The sequence below is a fragment of the Procambarus clarkii genome, chromosome 44, assembly GCF_040958095.1.
Source record: "Procambarus clarkii isolate CNS0578487 chromosome 44, FALCON_Pclarkii_2.0, whole genome shotgun sequence".
NCBI classification, from domain to species: Eukaryota; Metazoa; Arthropoda; class Malacostraca; order Decapoda; family Cambaridae; genus Procambarus; species Procambarus clarkii.
This window is the reverse complement of record NC_091193.1, coordinates 4,164,070-4,184,895: the sequence shown is the minus strand read 5'-3', so window position 1 is coordinate 4,184,895 and position 20,826 is coordinate 4,164,070. Positions and strand designations below refer to the sequence as shown.

Below are 20,826 nucleotides of genomic sequence, written 5' to 3'. Positions count from 1 at the left end.
ACACACACAGAGCAGAGAAAGATTCCAGAGTGCCAGGAATGAATATGTCAGGATGAGAAGAGAGGCAGAAAGACAAAATGAAAATGACATCGCGAGACAGGCAAAAACTCAACCTAAATTGCTGCACAGTCACAGAAAGATTCACTACAAACGACAAGGAAGTGTGTGAGGAACTGAATAAGAAATTCCAGATTTTCACCATAGAGCAAGGAGAAATTCCAGAGATAAGAGAGGGAATAGTTAACCAGGAACCACTGAAAGAGTTTGAGATTACCAGTGAGGAAGTAAGGAAGTTGTTTCTAGAGTTGGATGTGACAAAGGCTATAGGCCCAGATGGAATCTCCCCTTGGATACTAAAGGAAGGAGCAGAAGCACTGTGCTTACCACTCTCCATAGTGTATATCAAATCACTGACAAGAGGGGAATTGCCAGAAATTTGGAAATCAGCTAATTTAGTCCCGATACACAAGAAAGGGGATAGACCGGAGGCACTGAACTACAGGCCAGTGTCCCTAACCTGCATACCATGCAAGTTGATGGAGAAGCTTGTACGAAGAAAGCTAGTGGAACATCTGGAGCGAAGGAACTTTGTAACACAACATCAACATGGGTTCAGGGATGGCAGGTTCAAGTCCTGCCTCACAGGGTTATTTGAATTCTATGACCAGGAAACAAAAATCAGGCAAGAAAGAGAGGGATGGGCAGACTGCATATTTTTGGATTGCCAGGAAGCCTTTGATACAGTACGACACAAGAGACTAGTGAAAAAGCTGGAGATGCAGGCTGTAGTGAAATGGAGGGTACTCCATTGGATAAGTGAGTACCTAAGCAACAGAAGACAACGAGTCACTGTTGCGAGACTAGTCCTAGAAATAAGAGGTATGAGTTACAAGGAAAGGCTGCGAGAAATGTACCTTACGACACTGGAAGACAGAAGAGTAAGGGGAGACATGATCACTACCTACAAAATCCTCAGGGGTATTTTTTTTCTTTTTTTATTATTTTCTACCACAGACGTGGCCACACATTAACAATACTAACTAGCATATATACATTTTCTTCTGTCCTCCATGGACAGGGTTAGAGATTTGTTAAACATATAGTTCAGGGATTTTTGAACAATCATCCACAGAAGGTGATTGTAGTGCTTTTAAAATGCTAGGAGTCCCCACCCCAAGCTCTCCTTCCTACCCCACCCCCCCCCCCCCCTCCCACCTGGCCTCCTCCCCGGGCACCCCTCCCCTTCCCAACCCCTGACCTCCCTGTCAACCCACCCCAGTCTACCCTGCATTCCCCAACCCGTGACCTCCCACCACATGCCCCTCCAGCTCCCCCATCCTATGCCCCAACTAACCCCCAACCCCGGACCCCCTCAGCCGCACCACGTCAGACCCCCCTAGCCCCCTGTTCCAGATCTTCCCAGCCCCCTCACACCCCAAACCCCCCAAGTACTCCTTCCTAGGCTCACCCATCCCAGACATCCCTTGACCCCCAACTCCAGTGGAATCAACAGAAACTGAGAATGGACAGAAGAGAGTCAGTTTCAACGTCATGTATTCGAACATAGGTGGAATTACAAACAAATCCAGTGAACTTAGGGAAAGAACACAAGAAGTAAACCCAGATGTAATTGGACTCACAGAAACCAAACTCTCAGGAATCATAACGAATGCGGTGTTTCCCCAGGACTATACTGTAATAAGGAAAGAGAGGGAAGTACGGGGAGGAGGCAGAGTGGCTCTACTGGTGAGAAAGGAATGGAGTTTTTAGGAGATGGTTATTCTGGGTGGCGAAGGGCTCAGAGACTTCATAACAGGCACCATGCCGATGGGAGGACCAAGAGTAATAGTAGCAGTGATATATAACCCTCCACCAAATGACAGAAGACCCAGGCAAGAGTATGACAGAAACAACATGGCAGTTAACATTATCATTGAGAGAGCAGCCGCTGCTGCCTGTAGAAACCGATCCCATCTGCTCATCATGGGGCACTTTAATCATGGAAGGATAGACTGGGAAAACAGGGAACCACATAAAGGTGAGGAAACATGGAGAGCGAAACTGCTGGAGGTGACGACTAGAATTTTTTTAAGTCAGCATGTTAAGGGTCCCACGAGAATGAGAGGCAATGATGAACCATCAAGACTCGACCTAGTGTTCACTCTGAACGATTCACACATAAGGGAAATCGGTCTTGAAGCCCCTGTGGGTATGAGTGATCACAGTGTACTGTTGTTTGAATATCTGGTCGAAGAAGGGTTAATGTACTCAAGGAAGGGACCAGAAAGCAAGAGGCCAGCATTCAGGAAGGAAAACTATGAAGAGATGAGAAAATTCCTAACTGATATAGCTTGGGAAACAGAGCTCAGAGAAAAGACAGTTTAAGACATGATGGACAACATCACTCAGAAGAGTAAGGAGACAGCAGACAAGTTCATACCAGTCCAAAATGAAAAAAATGAAATGGATATGAGAAATCCATAGTTTAATCAGAGTTGTAAGCTAGCAAAGCAGCTAAGTAAAAGGGCATGGAGAAACTATAGAAACAACAGATCACTAGAGAGCACAGAAAGATACCAGAGCGCCAGGAATGAATACGTCAGGATGAGAAGAGAGGTAGAGAGGCAGTATGAAAATGACATAGCGAGCAAGGCAAAGACTCAACCCAAACTGCTGCATAGCCACATCAGGAGGAAAACAACAGTGAAGGAACAGGTAATGAAACTGAGGATAGGGGCAGACAGATTCACTACAAACGACAAGGAAGTGTGCGAAGAACTCAATAAGAAATTCCAGGAAGATTTCACCTCAGAGCAAGGAGAAGTCCCAGAGATAAGGGAGGGAACACCAACCCAGACACCACTAGAGGAGTTTGTGATTACCAGTGGGGAGGTGAGGAAGCATCTGCTAGATTTGGACGTGTCAAAGGCTATAGGCCCAGATGGAATCTCACCACGGATCCTTAAGGAAGGAGCAGAGGCTCTGTGCCTACCACTCTCCATCGTGTACAACAAGTCACTAGTAACAGGCGAACTGCCAAAAGTTTGGAAGACGGCCAATGTAGTCCCAATATACAAGAAGGGTGATAGACAGGAGGCACTGAACTACAGGCCAGTGTCCCTAACTTGCATTCCATGCAAGATGATCGAAAAGATTGTGCAAAAAAAACTAGTGGAACATCTGGAGCAAAAGAACTTTGTAACACAACATCAACATGGGTTCAGAGATGGCAAATCATGCCTAACAAGATTTATTGAGTACTATGACCAGGCAACTAAAATCAGGCATGAGAGAGAGGGCTGGGCAGACTGCATATTTCTGGACTGCCAGAAAGCTTTTGACACCGTACCACATAAGAGACTAGTGCACAAACTGGAGATGCAGGCAGGAGTGAAAGGAAAGGTACTCCACTGGATAAGAGAGTACCTAAGCAACAGTACACAGCGAGTCACCGTGAGAGGTGAGGTCTCGGATTTGAGGGGAGTCACCAGTGGAATCCCACAGGGATCAGTCCTTGGACCTATACTGTTTCTGATATACGTAAATGATCTTCCAGAAGGAATTGACTCGTTCCTCTCGATGTTTGCTGATGACGCAAAAATTATGAGGAGGATCAGGACAGAGGAGGATAGTATGAGGCTACAAGATGACCTTGACAAACTGAAGGAATGGTCCGACAAATGGGTACTAAAGTTCAACCCAAGTAAATGTAAGGTAATGAAACTAGGAGGAGGAACTAGGAGGCCAGTCCCTGGATACCGAATGGGAGATGAAGTCCTTCACGAAACGGACAGAGAGAAAGATCTAGGAGTTGATATCACGCCAAACCTGTCTCCTGAAGCCCACGTCAAAAGAATAACATCAGCGGCCTATGCGAGGCTGGCTAACATCAGAACTGCTTTCAGAAACCTGTGTAAGGAATCCTTCAGAACCTTGAATACCACATATGTAAGACCAATCCTTGAGTATGCAGCTCCAGCATGGAGTCCGTATTTAGTCAAGCACAAGACGAAGCTGGAAAACGTTCAGAGGTAAGCCACTAGGCTAGTCCCAGAACTAAGAGGCATGAGTTATGAGGACAGACTACGTGAACTGCACCTCACGTCGCTGGAAGACAGAAGAGGTAGGGGAGACATGATCACCACATACAAAATTCTCATGGGAATTGAAAGGGTGGACAAGGATGGAATATTTAACACGGGTGGCACACGCACAAGGGGACACAGGTGGAAGCTGAGCCACAGAGACAAGAGAAAGAATTTGTCAGTGTCAGAGAAGTTAGTAAATGGAATGCATTAGGAAGTGATGTGGTGGAGGCTGACTCCATACACAGTTTCAAATGTAGATATGACAGAGCCCAGTAGGCTCAGGAATCTGTACACCAGTTGATTGACAGTTGAGAGGCGGGACCAAAGAGCCAGAGCTCAACCCCCGCAATCACAACTAGGTAAGTACAACTAGGTGAGTACACACACACTTACACACACACACACACACACACACACACACACACACACACACACACACACACACACACACACACACACACACACACACACACACACACGCACACACACACACACAAAGCATCCAGACAAAATGTGGACCAGACAAAGTATCACCGTGGATACTAAAAGAAGCAGCGCAGGCCCTCAGCGTGCCTCTGGCAATGATCTTTAATGAGTCACTTATGTCAGGAGAATTGCCCAGTTGCTGGAAGAAGGCAAATGTCGTGTTGATCTTCAAGAAAGGTGATAGGGAGGAGGCACTTAACTATAGACCTGTATCACTGACAAGCATCCCCTGTAAAATACTGGAAAGAATAATTAGGCTACGACTGGTAGCACACCTGGAGAACATTAGGTTTGTGAACAAACATCAACATGGGTTCTGGACAGGGAAATCGTGCCTAACAAACCTTCTGGAATTCTATGATAAAATAACGAGGATAAGACAGGTCAGAAATGGTTGGGCAGACTGTATATTTCTGGACTGCCAAAAAGCCTTTAATACAGTACCGCACATGAGGTCCGAGCATGGATAAGGAACTACCTAACAGGAAGGAGCCAAAGAGTTACGGTAAGGGGCGAGAAATCGGACTGGCGAACAGTAACAAGTGGAGTACCACAAGGATCGGTGCTGGGACCAATTCTATTTCTTGTATATGTTAACGACATGTTTACAGGCGTAGAGTCCTACATGTCGATGTTTGCGGATGACGCAAAGTTGATGAGAAGAGTTGTGACAGATGAGGATTGCAGGATCCTCCAAGAGGACCTGAACAGGTTGCAGAGATGGTCAGAGAAATGGCTACTGGAATTCAACACGAGCAAATGTAAAGTTATGGAAATGGGACTAGGAGATAGGAGACCAAAGGGACAGTACACAATGAAGGGGAAACAGCCTACCTGTGACGACGCGCGAAAGAGACCTGGGGGTGGACGTAACACCTAATCTCTCTCCTGAGGCACATATAAATAGGATAACGACAGCAGCGTACTCTACACTGGCAAAAGTTAGAACATCATTCAGAAACCTAAGTAAGGAGGCATTTAGGGCGCTTTACACTGCCTACGTGAAGCCAGTCTTAGAGTATGCCGCCTCATCATGGAGTCCCCATCTGAAGAAGAATCTAATGAAACTGGAAAAGGTTCAGAGGTTTGCAACGAGACTCGTCCCAGAGCTACGAGGGATGGGGTATGAGGAGCGCCTGAGGGAACTGTGCCTTACGACACTAGAAAGAAGAAGGGAGAGGGGGGACATGATAGGAACGTATAAAAAACTCAGAGGGATTGACAGAGTGGACATAGACGAAATGTTCACACGGAATAGTAACAGAACGACGGGACATGGATGGAAGCTTGAAACTCAGATGAGTCACAGAGATGTTAGGAAGTTTTCTTTTAGCGTGAGAGTAGTGGGAAAATGGAATGCACTTCAGGAACAGGTTGTGGAAGCAAATACTATTCATAATTTTACAACCAGTTATGATAGGGAAATGGGACAGGAGTCATTGCTGTAAACAACCGATGCTCGAAAGGCGGGATCCAAGAGTCAATGCTCGATCCTGCAGACACAACTAGGTGAGTACAACTAGGTGAGTACACACACTTAACCCACACCCTACCTGTCCACTCTTCCCTTGAACCCCCACCCCCCACCCCAAAATCCTCTGAGACCCTGCAAACCACCTCACAGATCTTCTCACCCACGGAACAGCTTCCCACACCAGTAGAATGCTCGCCTAGAAGGGGGCAAGAAAATGAATAGAAGAAAGTACACTTCAAGGCCCTTGAAGTGTACACACAAGGTACACATCTATGTTAGTGTGTACCCAAGGTACACACTAACATAGATGGGAATACAAATAAAACAAGTGAACTCGGAGAATAGGCACTAGAAGAAACCCAGACATAATAGCGCTCATAGAAAAAAAGCTAACGAAAATCATAACAAACACAGTGTTTCCACAGGACTACTATGTAGTGAGGAAAGAGAGAGAAGGGAGAGGAGGAGGTGGTGTAGCTATGCTAATAAGAGAAGGTTGGAGTTTTGAAGAGATGGTAATTCAGAACTGTGAAGGTTTCAGTGACTACATATCAGGCACCATGGCAACTGGAGGACAGAAAATTATAATAGTAGTCATATATAACCCCCCACCAAACGACAGAAGACCCAGACAGGAATATGATAGAAACAACATGGCCACCATCAATATAATAGAGAAAGCAGCTTCTGTGGGTAACAGGAACGGATCCAGACTACTAATCATGGAAGACTTCAACCATGGGAAGATAGATTGCGGGAACAGAGACCCACATGGAGGCCCAGACACATGGAGAGCTAAGCTGCTGGATGTGGCAACAAGAAACGTTCTAAGTCAACACGTCAACGAACCAACAAGAATGAGAGGAGGTGATGAACCAGCCTGTCTTCATCTGATATTTACCCTAAATGAGTCGGATATAAGGGAAGTTAAGTTGGAAGCCCCCTTAGGAATGAGTGATCATAGTGTATTGAGCTTTGAGTACCTGGTTGAGCTAGGAATTATCACCCCCAAAAAAGAACTAGGAAACAAAGGGCTGGCGTACCGAAAGGGAAACTATGAGGAGATGAATAAATTCCTAAGGGATATACATTGGGACACAGAACTCAGAACCAAGTCTGTACAAGACATGATGGGCAATGTCATCCAAAAGGGTCAGGAGGCTGTAAGCAGGTTTGTCCCAGCCCGACGGTGAAAAAACAGAGAAGCAAAGGAAGAATCCGTGGTTTAATAAGGAATGTATGAAAGCAAAGGAGCTGAACAAAAGGGCATGGAGGAACTTCCGTAATAACAGAACACCAGAAAGTAGAGAGAGATACCAGAGAACCAGGAACGAGTATGTTAGTGTGAGAAGAGCAGCTGAGAAAAGGTATGACAATGATATAGCTAATAAAGCCAAGACCGAACCAAAGCTACTACACAGTCACATCAGGAGGAAGACAACAGTGAAGGAACAGGTGATGAAACTTAGTGTGGGGGAGGACAGGTACACTGAGAATGACAAAGAGGTGTGTGAAGAACTCAACAAAAGGTTCCAGGAGGTCTTTACAATAGAACAGAAAGAACTCACGGCGCTAGGAGAGGTGGCAGCAAACCAGGTGACCTTGGAAACGTTCGAAATTTCAAGAGATGAGGTCAAGAAGCACCTATTGGAGCTGGATGTGAAAAAAGCTGTTGGGCCGGACGGAATCTCACCATGGGTATTGAAAGAGTGTGCAGGAGCACTTTGCTTGCCACTCTCCATAGTGTATAGTAGGTCACTGGAAACGGGAGACCTACCAGAAATATGGAAGACTGCAAATGTAGTACCAATATACAAAAAGGGTGACAGACAAGAGGCACTGAACAGACAAGAGGCACAGTGGGTGTGGCCAGTGACCTTAACTTGTATACCATGCAAGGTGATGAAGAAGATTGAGAAAAAACCTAGTAACACATCTGGAGAGAAGGGACTTCGTGACAACCCATTAACATGGGTTCAGGGAGGGTAAATCTTGCCTTACAGGATTGATAAAATTCTACGATCAGGTGACAAAGATTAAGCAAGAAAGAGAAGGATGGGCGGACTACATTTTTTTGGACTGTCGGAAAGCCTTTGGCACAGTACCCCATAAAAGGTTGATGCATAAGCTAGAGAAACAGGCAGGAGTAACTGGTAGGGCGCTCCAGTGGATAAGGGAGTACCTAAGCAATAGGAAGCAGAGAGTTACAGTGAGGAGTGAGACCTCAGACCTGTATGTGTATGAGACCTGTGTGTTTGTGTGTGTGTACTCACCTAATGACCTAATTGTACTCACCTAATTGTGCTTGCGAGGGTTGAGCTTTGTCTCTTTGGTCCCGCTTCTCAAGTGTCAATCAACTGATGTACAGGTTCCTGAGGAACCTGTACACACAGGATGTGTGTGTGTATGTGTGTGTGTGTGTGTGTGTGTGTGTGTGTGTGTGTGTGTGTGTGTGTGTGTGTGTGTGTGTGTGTGTGTGTGTGTGTGTGTGTGTGTGTGTGTGTGTGTGTGTGTATGTGTGCGTTTGTGTGTTTTAAATCATAACATAGGTCGTCTTTTAGTCAAGTGACCCCTAATACGCAATATGACGAAAGCCGCACAATAATGGTTTAAGGGGGCTAATCGGTATAAATTAAAAGTTGTTCAATTTGCTTATAAATTTTTTTATGAAATGGTTATAGAAAGGGCTGCAACTGGTCCAAGTTTCAGCATCACACCCTAAACAGAAAAGGAGAAAAAAAATACACAACGTATTATGCAACGAATGTTCAACATTCTCAAATAATCTCAGGAAACACATGTGTCAACTAAAATGTCTACTATGTGCTGTAGAAGCACAAACTCTTGTAATAATTGTAATATGTATGTGCAATATATTTATATGTAAATTTTTTTTTTTTTTTATTTTTTTTTTGGGCCAATTTTTTTTTCTCGTTTGTTATCAAGGGATTTGCATGAAACTTGCACACCTTGCTCAATGGATGCCTATCTGCAAGGGTGCCAATTATGAACGAAATCTGTCGGAGTCAAGCTCAGCTACAGGTGGCCGAACTTGGATCTTTATTTTACTCTGGAAAGTAATTTACAACTTCAAGGTATTTCTCAGCATTCATTTATTAATCAATTTACATGCAAATTACACCTTATATGTAGAGTTTATGCTTCTACAAACCTATTTAAACATTTTAGTCCAAAGTCCATTTGTTGATTTTATAAAAATTTATAAACATATATTGCATATTTTTGGAAGGGTAACTTTGAATAATTATATTATTGCACTAAACACTTTTTTTATAAAACCGATCAATACAATCCTTTATTATGTGTTAGTTTAATATCTGAGTGTTATAGAAATGATTTTAGTTGACACATGTGTTCCCTGAAATTATTTGAAAATGTTGAAAATTCGTTGCATAATACGTTGTGTATTTTATTTCTCCTTTTCTGTTTAGGGTGTGATGCTGAAACTTGGACCAGTTGCAGCTCTTTCTATAACCATTTCATAAATAAATTTATAAACAAATTGAACAATTTTTACGAAACCGGTAATAAGCCCCCTTAACCACATCATCTCAATGTATATATTCACAAATTTGTTGCCTTGCTGTGTCTTTGTATGTGTGGGCAAGAATACTCATAAGATTACACACAAGAATATTGCATACCTGTGCAAATATGTTTGTTAAACTAATAAGAAAGTTTGATCAACAGCACTGGTGATAGAAGCTTGCTGAAGGATGTGGTGAGGGAGGTGTCCTACTACAAGTGTGTTCTGCCCACCCTCACCCAACACACCCTGTTCACGCCCTCTCGTCTCGACACTGTCACCATTGTAAGTTCAGGCATTAGAGAGGTCAATGTGGGAGCATTTGATGACCATGCACATACTTTGGTGCACCTTGACCTCTCCTACAACCTACTGACGGTGGTTCCAGAAGTAACGGCCAACTTGACAAGGTTGGAGGTGCTTGACCTCCGCCACAATCAGATCGCCCACCTCCCAAAAGAATCTGTTCTGTCAAGTCTTGCCAGCCTGCGTCAACTTCACCTGGACCACAACAAACTTGGACAGGTGAGCAGTGTAGAAGTGATTGTGCACGGAAACGTTTAAGCGTAGAAGAATACTTATTATTTTACAATTTTGAAGTCAGTCAAATACTCCAAAATAAATGCTATAAAAAAAAAAACACTCAGTAATGAGTCACAAAATATGGAATCAATGTATTTTTCTTGACATAAAATTTTCACAGGATAAATTAATTAAGGGAAAATGAACGGGCAAATGAGTCAATAACAAACAAGTTCATATCACAGAAATATGCAACAGTGTTGTTGTTGTCACATTAGCCTGTACTGAGCGACCACAGGCGCACAGCTCCCACAGTCGCCTCATCGTGCAGTGAGAATCCGTTCTTGCCGACTGCCCTTCTTCCCTGCACGACCTTAGCTGGTTTGTTGGACGTGGGATTACCTGCAGTGAGGCCTTTCATGGTGTTGGTTCTGGTCCTTCCATGGGACTCGCGGGATTATGCTCTTTCTCGGGGTTTTCGAGTCCCTTCCCGGTCCAATGTTTCGCTTGGCTTCAATTTGGTTGTTTTTTACTTGTCTTGTGGGATGGGTCTCCTTGATTGGTATCAATCAATCAATCAATCAATCAATCAATCAATCAATTGTACATATAAAGTGTGAGCGGAAAGTGGGGACAGACGGAAAAAAAGTCTGGAGAGGAGACGCCACAGTCGAAGAAAGTAGTGCCAGGGCTTAACCCAGCTGCAAGCCATGTATTCAGGGAATATATTCAACACCATGTTTACCCAAGCGTCGAGGCAAGTCCCAGTGGTACCAGAAGTCCTAACCAGCCATTGTGAGGATTTTTTTTTACAATATGGAGAGGGTGGGGACAGTGGGGGAGGCTGTTCCCGGTGGGCTGGCTGAGCAAGTGATTAGGTTAGTGGCAAGTTATGTATATAGTGGTGCGGGTGGTGGGTGTTGTGGTATGGTTAGGAGGTTCTGAGCATTCCAGCGTCTCAGTATTGTGTTGGTGAGGATTGTGTTGTAGTGTTGGTGGTAAGTGGTTAGTTTGTGTATCTGCTTATTGGCCAGGTGTTTCCAGTGTATGTTTAATGGTGGCGTCTTGGCCCTGAGGTGGAGGGTCTCAAGCGTAATGAGGTCGTCCCAGCTGGTGTTGTATAAACATCTCAAAGCTTAGTTTTGGATGCGTTGGAGTTTTGTTTTGTTTGTGTTGGCTGCAAGCATTAGGGCTGTTGGGGCATATGTTATGAGAGGGCGGATTAGGGCTTTGTATAGGTGTATCTTTGTACAGGGGTGCGCTTGTTTATGTCTGTATAGTCTGTATGTGTGTGTGTGTATTCGAAGGTTGTTGTCGAGGTTCAGGCCGAGTACTGTGGTGTTTTGGTGACGTATAAATAAATGGCTGGCTAATATTTAGTTGCCACCCGGTTCGTTTGGTATGACGCGGGTCCGTGTGCTTCTCTTTGGGATCCTGTGTCCTCGCCAACCTCGGCAATTGACTGGATTGAACACCCTTGGGATCCGGTTGGCAGGGGTCCGGTTCTTTTTGGTAGACGGATTTTGGGTTCCTTGTCACATGACGAAAGTTCTGCTTAGTACCGTTGCAGGTTCGGTCTTAGTCGAGCCTGGTTCGGCCTCAGGAACGTTGTTTCTTGTTTGCCGCCGCTGTACTCGGCTGTCATCGTTCTCCCGTTTTGTAGAGATGCTCGTTTTCCTCGTAAGCTTTCTCAGTGGTTATGTGATGGCCTGGGTTTACCTATGTGGGCTTCTTACTAGGCCTTGATCACTCCGATATATCTACACGGTCAATGTGTAGATATATTGCCTATTTCGCCTTTTTGGCAATTTCTGGTGTTTCTTGGGTTTGCCCTGTGGTTCATCTTCGCTGCCCTCTTAGGGCCTTCAGGATTCGTTCCTAAGTGTCTCCATCCTATGTATGCGTTCGCCATTTTCCAGTTGCCCTGGCTTTCAACTCGGATCTAGTGGCTTGTGCTCTCTGGTGCTTCTGATAGGAGATTTTTATATCGCCGGCAGTTGCGCATCAAGGTTTGCGAGGTGGCAGCGGTTCTGTTATTCTTTACCCTGTTCTTGTCCTTTGCTGGGTTCCGTGGTCGGGTTTTACCTCTGCCCGCAGTTTGGGGGTTTGATTTCCCTATGTGAGTCGGTTCAGTCTCTTCCGGATAGGGGCTGCCTTAGGTAGATTCTAAGCTACCGGTTCTCAGGGCTATGGCTCCCCGCATTTGCTTGTGTGTTGTCGCATATGGTCGTGGGTCATTCGTCGTTGTGGTCCGTAGTTTTTGGTGGGGTCGTCAGTGCTCCATCCGTTGGTTTGATTGGCTGTTCAGTCATCTGGTAGGTCTTTTATTCACTTTGCTTTTCATCTTGATGCCCCTCTTGGTTGAGGGCGCTTGTGGTTCTGTCCTTTCATCTTGGAGTAGTATTTTCCCCACTCTTCCTGCCCGGATTCGTGTTTTTTTTCCCCAAGCCTGTAGACTTTCCCTACTTGATAGCCGGTTCAGCCTCACTGTCCGGTCGATGGGACTTAGTATCCGTTCCTATGGCTGCATTTCCTTCATGGGGTTGCTTGGTGCCGGTGTCTTGATGAATCCAGCATCGCTGTTCTTCCCGTGTGCCCTTGCGTGGTCGGGTGCGATGCTGCTTGTTGTCGCCTTAGGTTCTGTGGCGCCATCTTTCTGGCAGTCCTTTTGACGACGTGTACCTTCGTTTTCTTTGGTTCGTTTCTTTAGATATGGGGCCCATCTGTGACTGCCTCTTTCTTTTTCCTGTTGGATAGTTTTCTAGGTCCGTTTTGGTGGGTTTCCGTGTCAGCCCATACCTCCTTACGTGGTTCTCTGGGATTGCTATCGGCTGGTGCATGAGGGAAACCGTTGCCGGGGCTACCATCTGGCGGTGACCCACTCTGGACCACATATGCAAATATATTGTAGTTTGGGGTTACCAACCTTTTACTCGCAGTTATTTCTTTTGGGGAACTCTACACTCAGCTCTTTCCTTCCAGCACAGGTTAATCTAATATTTCCAGACTAACTTGCCTCTGTTGAGAGGACTAGATTTTGGAAATATAGATAAACCTATGATGCAAGGAAACAACACAATGAAGGTTTCCACCAAACAAGTTTCTGCGTTGAAAAGATTGGTAACCTAGACAAATTATGTTTACATAACTTTACTGGGATTCAGGTCATTCAATACAAGGACCTGGTGAGTGTGTGTGACACAGGGGCCTGGTGGGTGGGTGTGACACAGGGGCCTGGTGGGTGGGTGTGATACAGGGCCCTGGTGGGTGGGTGTGACACAGGGGCCTGGTGGGTGTGTGTGACACAAGGACCTGGTGGGTGTGTGTGACACAGGGACCTGGTGGGTGGGTGTGACACAGGGGCCTGGTATGTGTGTGTGACACAAGGACCTGGTGGGTGTGACACAGGGGCCTGGTGGGTGGGTGTGACACAGGGGCCTGGTGGGTGGGTGTGACACAAGGACCTGGTGGGTGTGACACAAGGACCTGGTGGGTGGGTGTGACACAGGGACCTGGTGGGTGTGACATAAGGACCTGGTGGGTGGGTGTGACACAAGGACCTGGTGGGTGTGTGTGACACAAGGACCTGGTGGGTGGGGTGACACAAGGACCTGGTGGGTGTGTGTGACACAAGGACCTGGTGGGTGTGTGTGACACAAGGACCTGGTGGGTGGGTGTGACACAAGGACCTGGTGGGTGTGTGTGACACAAGGACCTGGTGGGTGGGTGTGACACAAGGACCTGGTGGGTGTGTGTGACACAAGGACCTAGTGGGTGTGTGTGACACAATGACCTGGTGGGTGTGTGTGACACAAGGACCTGGTGGGTGTGTGTGACACAAGGACCTGGTGGGTGTGTGTGACACAAGGACCTGGTGGGTGTGTGTGACACAAGGACCTGGTGGGTGTGTGTGACACAATGACCTGGTGGGTGTGTGTGACACAAGGACCTGGTGGGTGGGTGTGACACAAGGACCTGGTGGGTGTGTGTGACACAAGGACCTGGTGGGTGTGTGTGTCACAAGGACCTGGTGGGTGTGTGTGACACAGGGGCCTGGTGGGTGTGTGTGACACAAGGACCTGGTGGGTGTGTGTGACACAAGGACCTGGTGGGTGGGTGTGACACATGGACCTGGTGGGTGTGTGACACAAGGACCTGGTGTGGTGTGTGAACAAGGACCTGGTGGGTGTGTGTGACACAAGGACCTGGTGGGTGTGTGTGACACAAGGACCTGGTGGGTGTGTGTGACACAGGACCTTGGTGGGTGTGACACAAGGGACCTGGTGGGTGTGTGTGACACAAGGACCTGGTGGGGTGTGACACAAGGACCTGGTGGGTGTGTGTGACACAAGGACCTGGGTGGTGTGACACAAGGACCTGGTGGGTGTGACACAAGGACCTGGTGGGTGTGACACAAGGACCTGGTGGTGGGTGTGACACAAGGACCTGGTGGGTGTGTGTGACACAAGGGACCTGGTGGGTGGTGACACAAGGACCTGGTGGGGTGTGGTGTGACCCCAAGGACCTGGTGGGGTTGTGTGACACAAGGACTGGTGGGTGTGTGTGTACACAAGGACCTGGTGGTGTGTGTGACACAAGGACCTGGTGGGTGTGTGTGACACAAGGACCTGGTGGGTGGGTGTGACACAAGGACCTGGGTGGGTGTGTGTGACACAAGGACCTGGGGTGGGTGTGTGTGACACAAGGACCTGGTGGGTGTGTGTGACACAAGGACCTGGTGGGTGGGTGTGACACAAGGACCTGGTGGGTGTGTGTGACACAAGGACCTGGTGGGTGTGTGTGACACAAGGACCTGGTGGGTGTGTGTGACACAAGGACCTGGTGGGTGGGTGTGACACAAGGACCTGGTGGGTGTGTGTGACACAAGGACCTGGTGGGTGTGACACAAGGACCTGGTGGGTGTGTGACACAAGGACCTGGTGGGTGTGTGTGACACAAGGACCTGGTGGGTGTGTGTGACACAAGGACCTGGTGGGTGTGTGTGACACAAGGACCTGGTGGGTGTGTGTGACACAAGGACCTGGTGGGTGTGACACAAGGACCTGGTGGGTGTGACACAAGGACCTGGTGGGTGTGACACAAGGACCTGGTGGGTGGGTGTGACACAAGGACCTGGTGGGTGTGTGTGACACAAGGACCTGGTGGGTGTGACACAAGGACCTGGTGGGTGTGACACAAGGACCTGGTGGGTGTGACACAAGGACCTGGTGGGTGGGTGTGACACAAGGACCTGGTGGGTGTGTGTGACACAAGGACCTGGTGGGTGTGTGTGACACAGGGGCCTGGTGGGTGTGTGTGACACAAGGGACCTGGTGGGTGGGTGTGACACAAGGACCTGGTGGGTGGTGTGACACAGGACCTGGTGGGTGTGTGTGACACAAGGGACCTGGTGGGTGTGTGTGACACAAGGGCATGGTGGGTGTGTGTGACACAAGGACCTGGTGGGTGGGTGTGACACAGGACCTGGTGGGTGTGTGGGACACAAGGACCTGGTGGGTGTGGACACAAGGACCTGGTGGGTGGTGACACAAGGACCTGGTGGGTGTGTGACACAAGGACCTGGGTGGGTGGGTGTGACACAAGGACCTGGTGGGTGTGTGTGACACAAGGGGCCTGGTGGGTGTGTGTGACACAAGGACCTGGTGGGTGTGTGTGACACAAGGACCTGTGGTGGGTGTGACACAAGGACCTGGTGGGTGGGTGGACACAAGGACCTGGTGGGTGTGTGTGACACAAGGACCTGGTGGGTGTGTGTGACACAAGGGCCTGGTGGGTGTGTGTGACACAAGGGGCCCTGGTGGGTGTGTGTGACACAAGGACCTGGTGGGTGGGTGTTACACAAGGACCTGGTGGGTGTGTGGGACACAAGGACCTGGTGGGTGTGACACAAGGACCTGGTGGGTGTGACACAAGGACCTGGTGGGTGTGTGACACAAGGACCTGGTGGGTGTGTGTGACACAAGGACCTGGTGGGTGTGTGACACAGGGGCCTGGTGGGTGTGTGTGACACAAGGACCTGGTGGGTGGGTGTGACACAAGGACCTGGTGGGTTGTGACACAAGGACCTGGTGGGTGTGACACAAGGACCTGGTGGTGTGTGTGACACAAGGGCCTGGTGGGTGTGTGTGACACAAGGACCTGGTGGGTGTGTGACACAGGGGCCTGGTGGGTGTGTGTGACACAAGGACCTGGTGGGTGTGTGACACAAGGACCTGGTGGGTGTGTGTGACACAAGGACCTGGTGGGTGTGTGTGACACAAGGACCTGGTGGGTGGGTGTGACACAAGGACCTGGTGGGTGTGTGTGACACAAGGGGCCTGGTGGGTGTGTGTGACACAAGGACCTGGTGGGTGTGTGTGACACAAGGACCTGGTGGGTGTGACACAAGGACCTGGTGGGTGTGACACAAGGACCTGGTGGGTGTGTGACACAAGGACCTGGTGGGTGGGTGTGACACAAGGACCTGGTGGGTGTGTGTGACACAAGGGGCCTGGTGGGTGTGTGTGACACAAGGACCTGGTGGGTGTGTGTGACACAAGGACCTGGTGGGTGTGACACAAGGACCTGGTGGGTGTGACACAAGGACCTGGTGTGTGTGACACAAGGACCTGGTGGGTGGGTGTGACACAAGGACCTGGTGGGTGTGTGACACAAGGACCTGGTGGGTGGGTGTGACACAAGGACCTGGTGGGTGTGTGTTACACAAGGACCTGGTGGGTGTGACACAAGGACCTGGTGGGTGTGACACAAGGACCTGGTGGGGTGTGACACAAGGACCTGGTGGGTGTGTGACACAGGGGCCTGGTGGGTGTGTGTGACACAAGGACCTGGTGGGTGTGTGACACAAGGACCTGGTGGGTGTGTGACACAAGGACCTGGTGGGTGTGTGTGACACAAGGACCTGGTGGGTGTGTGACACAAGGACCTGGTGGGTGTGTGACACAAGGACCTGGTGGGTGTGTGACACAAGGACCTGGTGGGTGTGTGAGACAAGGACCTGGTGGGTGTGTGTGACACAAGGACCTGGTGGGTGTGTGTGACACAGGGGCCTGGTGGGTGTGTGTGTCACAAGGACCTGGTGGGTGTGTGTGACACAAGGACCTGGTGGGTGTGTGTGACACAGGGGCCTGGTGGGTGTGTGTGACACAAGGACCTGGTGGGTGTGTGTGACACAAGGACCTGGTGGGTGGGTGTGACACAAGGACCTGGTGGGTGTGTGTGACACAAGGACCTGGTGGGTGTGTGTGACACAAGGACCTGGTGGGTGTGACACAAGGACCTGGTGGGTGTGACACAAGGACCTGGTGGGTGTGACACAAGGACCTGGTGGGTGGGTGTGACACAAGGACCTGGTGGGTGTGTGTGACACAAGGACCTGGTGGGTGTGTGTGACACAAGGACCTGGTGGGTGTGTGTGACACAAGGACCTGGTGGGTGTGTGTGACACAAGGACCTGGTGGGTGGGTGTGACACAAGGACCTGGTGGGTGTGTGTGACACAAGGACCTGGTGGGTGTGTGTGACACAAGGGCCTGGTGGGTGTGTGTGACACAAGGGGCCTGGTGGGTGTGTGTGACACAAGGACCTGGTGGGTGGGTGTTACACAAGGACCTGGTGGGTGTGTGGGACACAAGGACCTGGTGGGTGTGACACAAGGACCTGGTGGGTGTGACACAAGGACCTGGTGGGTGTGTGACACAAGGACCTGGTGGGTGTGTGTGACACAAGGACCTGGTGGGTGTGTGACACAGGGGCCTGGTGGGTGTGTGTGACACAAGGACCTGGTGGGTGGGTGTGACACAAGGACCTGGTGGGTGTGACACAAGGACCTGGTGGGTGTGACACAAGGACCTGGTGGGTGTGTGTGACACAAGGGCCTGGTGGGTGTGTGTGACACAAGGACCTGGTGGGTGTGTGACACAGGGGCCTGGTGGGTGTGTGTGACACAAGGACCTGGTGGGTGTGTGACACAAGGACCTGGTGGGTGTGTGTGACACAAGGACCTGGTGGGTGTGTGTGACACAAGGACCTGGTGGGTGGGTGTGACACAAGGACCTGGTGGGTGTGTGTGACACAAGGGGCCTGGTGGGTGTGTGTGACACAAGGACCTGGTGGGTGTGTGTGACACAAGGACCTGGTGGGTGTGACACAAGGACCTGGTGGGTGTGACACAAGGACCTGGTGGGTGTGTGACACAAGGACCTGGTGGGTGGGTGTGACACAAGGACCTGGTGGGTGTGTGTGACACAAGGGGCCTGGTGGGTGTGTGTGACACAAGGACCTGGTGGGTGTGTGTGACACAAGGACCTGGTGGGTGTGACACAAGGACCTGGTGGGTGTGACACAAGGACCTGGTGTGTGTGACACAAGGACCTGGTGGGTGGGTGTGACACAAGGACCTGGTGGGTGTGTGACACAAGGACCTGGTGGGTGGGTGTGACACAAGGACCTGGTGGGTGTGTGTTACACAAGGACCTGGTGGGTGTGACACAAGGACCTGGTGGGTGTGACACAAGGACCTGGTGGGTGTGACACAAGGACCTGGTGGGTGTGTGACACAGGGGCCTGGTGGGTGTGTGTGACACAAGGACCTGGTGGGTGTGTGACACAAGGACCTGGTGGGTGTGTGACACAAGGACCTGGTGGGTGTGTGTGACACAAGGACCTGGTGGGTGTGTGACACAAGGACCTGGTGGGTGTGTGACACAAGGACCTGGTGGGTGTGTGAGACAAGGACCTGGTGGGTGTGTGTGACACAAGGACCTGGTGGGTGTGTGTGACACAGGGGCCTGGTGGGTGTGTGTGTCACAAGGACCTGGTGGGTGTGTGTGACACAAGGACCTGGTGGGTGTGTGTGACACAGGGGCCTGGTGGGTGTGTGACACAATGACCTGGTGGGTGTGTGTGACACAAGGACCTGGTGGGTGTGTGTGACACAGGGGCCTGGTGGGTGTGTGACACAATGACCTGGTGGGTGTGTGTGACACAATGACCTGGTGGGTGTGTGTGACACAAGGACCTGGTGGGTGTGTGTGACACAAGGACCTGGTGGGTGTGTGTGACACAAGGACCTGGTGGGTGTGTGTGACACAAGGACCTGGTGGGTGTGTGTGACACAAGGACCTGGTGGGTGGGTGTGACACAAAGACCTGGTGGGTGTGTGACACAAGGACCTGGTGGGTGTGTGTGACACAGGGGCCTGGTGGGTGTGTGTGTCACAAGGACCTGGTGGGTGTGTGTGACACAAGGACCTGGTGGGTGTGTGTGACACAGGGGCCTGGTGGGTGTGTGACACAATGACCTGGTGGGTGTGTGTGACACAAGGACCTGGTGGGTGTGTGTGACACAGGGACCTGGTGGGTGTGTGACACAATGACCTGGTGGGTGTGTGTGACACAATGACCTGGTGGGTGTGTGTGACACAAGGACCTGGTGGGTGGGTGTGACACAAAGACCTGGTGGGTGTGTGACACAAGGGCCTGGTGGGTGTGTGTGACACAAGGACCTGGTGGGTGGGTGTGACACAAAGACCTGGTGGGTGTGACACAAGGACCTGGTGGGTGTGTGTGACACAAGGACCTGGTGGGTGTGTGTGACACAAGGACCTGGTGGGTGTGTGTGACTCAAGGACCTGGTGGGTGGGTGTGACACAAAGACCTGGTGGGTGTGTGACACAAGGGCCTGGTGGGTGGGTGTGACACAGGGGCCTGGTGGGTGGGTGTGACACAAGGACCTGGTGGGTGTGTGTGACACAAGGACCTGGTGGGTGGGTGTGACACAAAGACCTGGTGGGTGTGTGACACAAGGACCTGGTGGGTGTGTGTGACACAAGGACCTGGTGGGTGTGTGTGACACAAGGACCTGGTGGGTGTGTGACACAAGGACCTGGTGGGTGTGTGACACAAGGACCTGGTGGGTGTGTGACACAAGGACCTGGTGGGTGTGTGTGACACAGGGGCCTGGTGGGTGGGTGTGACACAGGGGCCTGGTGGGTGTGACACAGGGGCCTGGTGGGTGGGTTGACACAGGGGCCTGGTGGGTGGGTGTGACACAGGGGCCTGGTGGGTGTGACACAGGGGCCTGGTGGGTGGGTGTGACACAGGGGCCTGGTGGGTGGGTTGACACAGGGGCCTCACGGTCATATTATCATATAGTGAACACCATGGACCTCACAGTGTCACAATTATTATTAAGAATACTCTAAGCGTCGTCGCCGTCATGCTCACATTTCAGACTAAAATAGGAGTGAGAACCAATATATTTTTCTTAACACTAAAACATTTGTGCATGATACAGTGTAATAAATTAATAGTTCTCCTCCCCAAAAGTGTGACGGAGAGTTCCGTTTATGTGTTTAGTACAATGACAGTACGTTAATTATAACACTTATTGTTGAGGTAATAATACCAATGCAATATATCATTTAAACCAAATTCATGGCCCGAGATACACGTGTAATGGTTCTATTGTAACGTAAATTATGGTGACAATAAACACAAACACTAAGAGAGTATATATATTTGGTCGAGGATAGAGAAGTACGCAGGTGACACCTTAGCGAGCACTGGTGTAAGGTGAGCGCACTGACAGTCGGTACACTATCTCGCAAGTGTCTGGTCTAGACCACACTTGAAAGTAGACTAATTATTATTCGATTGATTGATTGATGAAGATTAAGCCACCCAAAAG

At 49.6% G+C, this 20,826-nt stretch overlaps 1 protein-coding gene across 1 annotated transcript in view; it reads left to right on the top strand.

The window, feature by feature from the left end:
* LOC123745285 (uncharacterized) overlaps positions 1-20,826 on the top strand; it is a 145,880-nt gene that overhangs the window by 98,599 nt on the left and 26,455 nt on the right. The window contains exon 3 of the mRNA XM_069300593.1: positions 9,760-10,120. Within this exon, the coding sequence (XP_069156694.1) occupies positions 9,760-10,120 (361 nt within the window). The remainder of the gene's footprint in view (positions 1-9,759; positions 10,121-20,826) is intronic.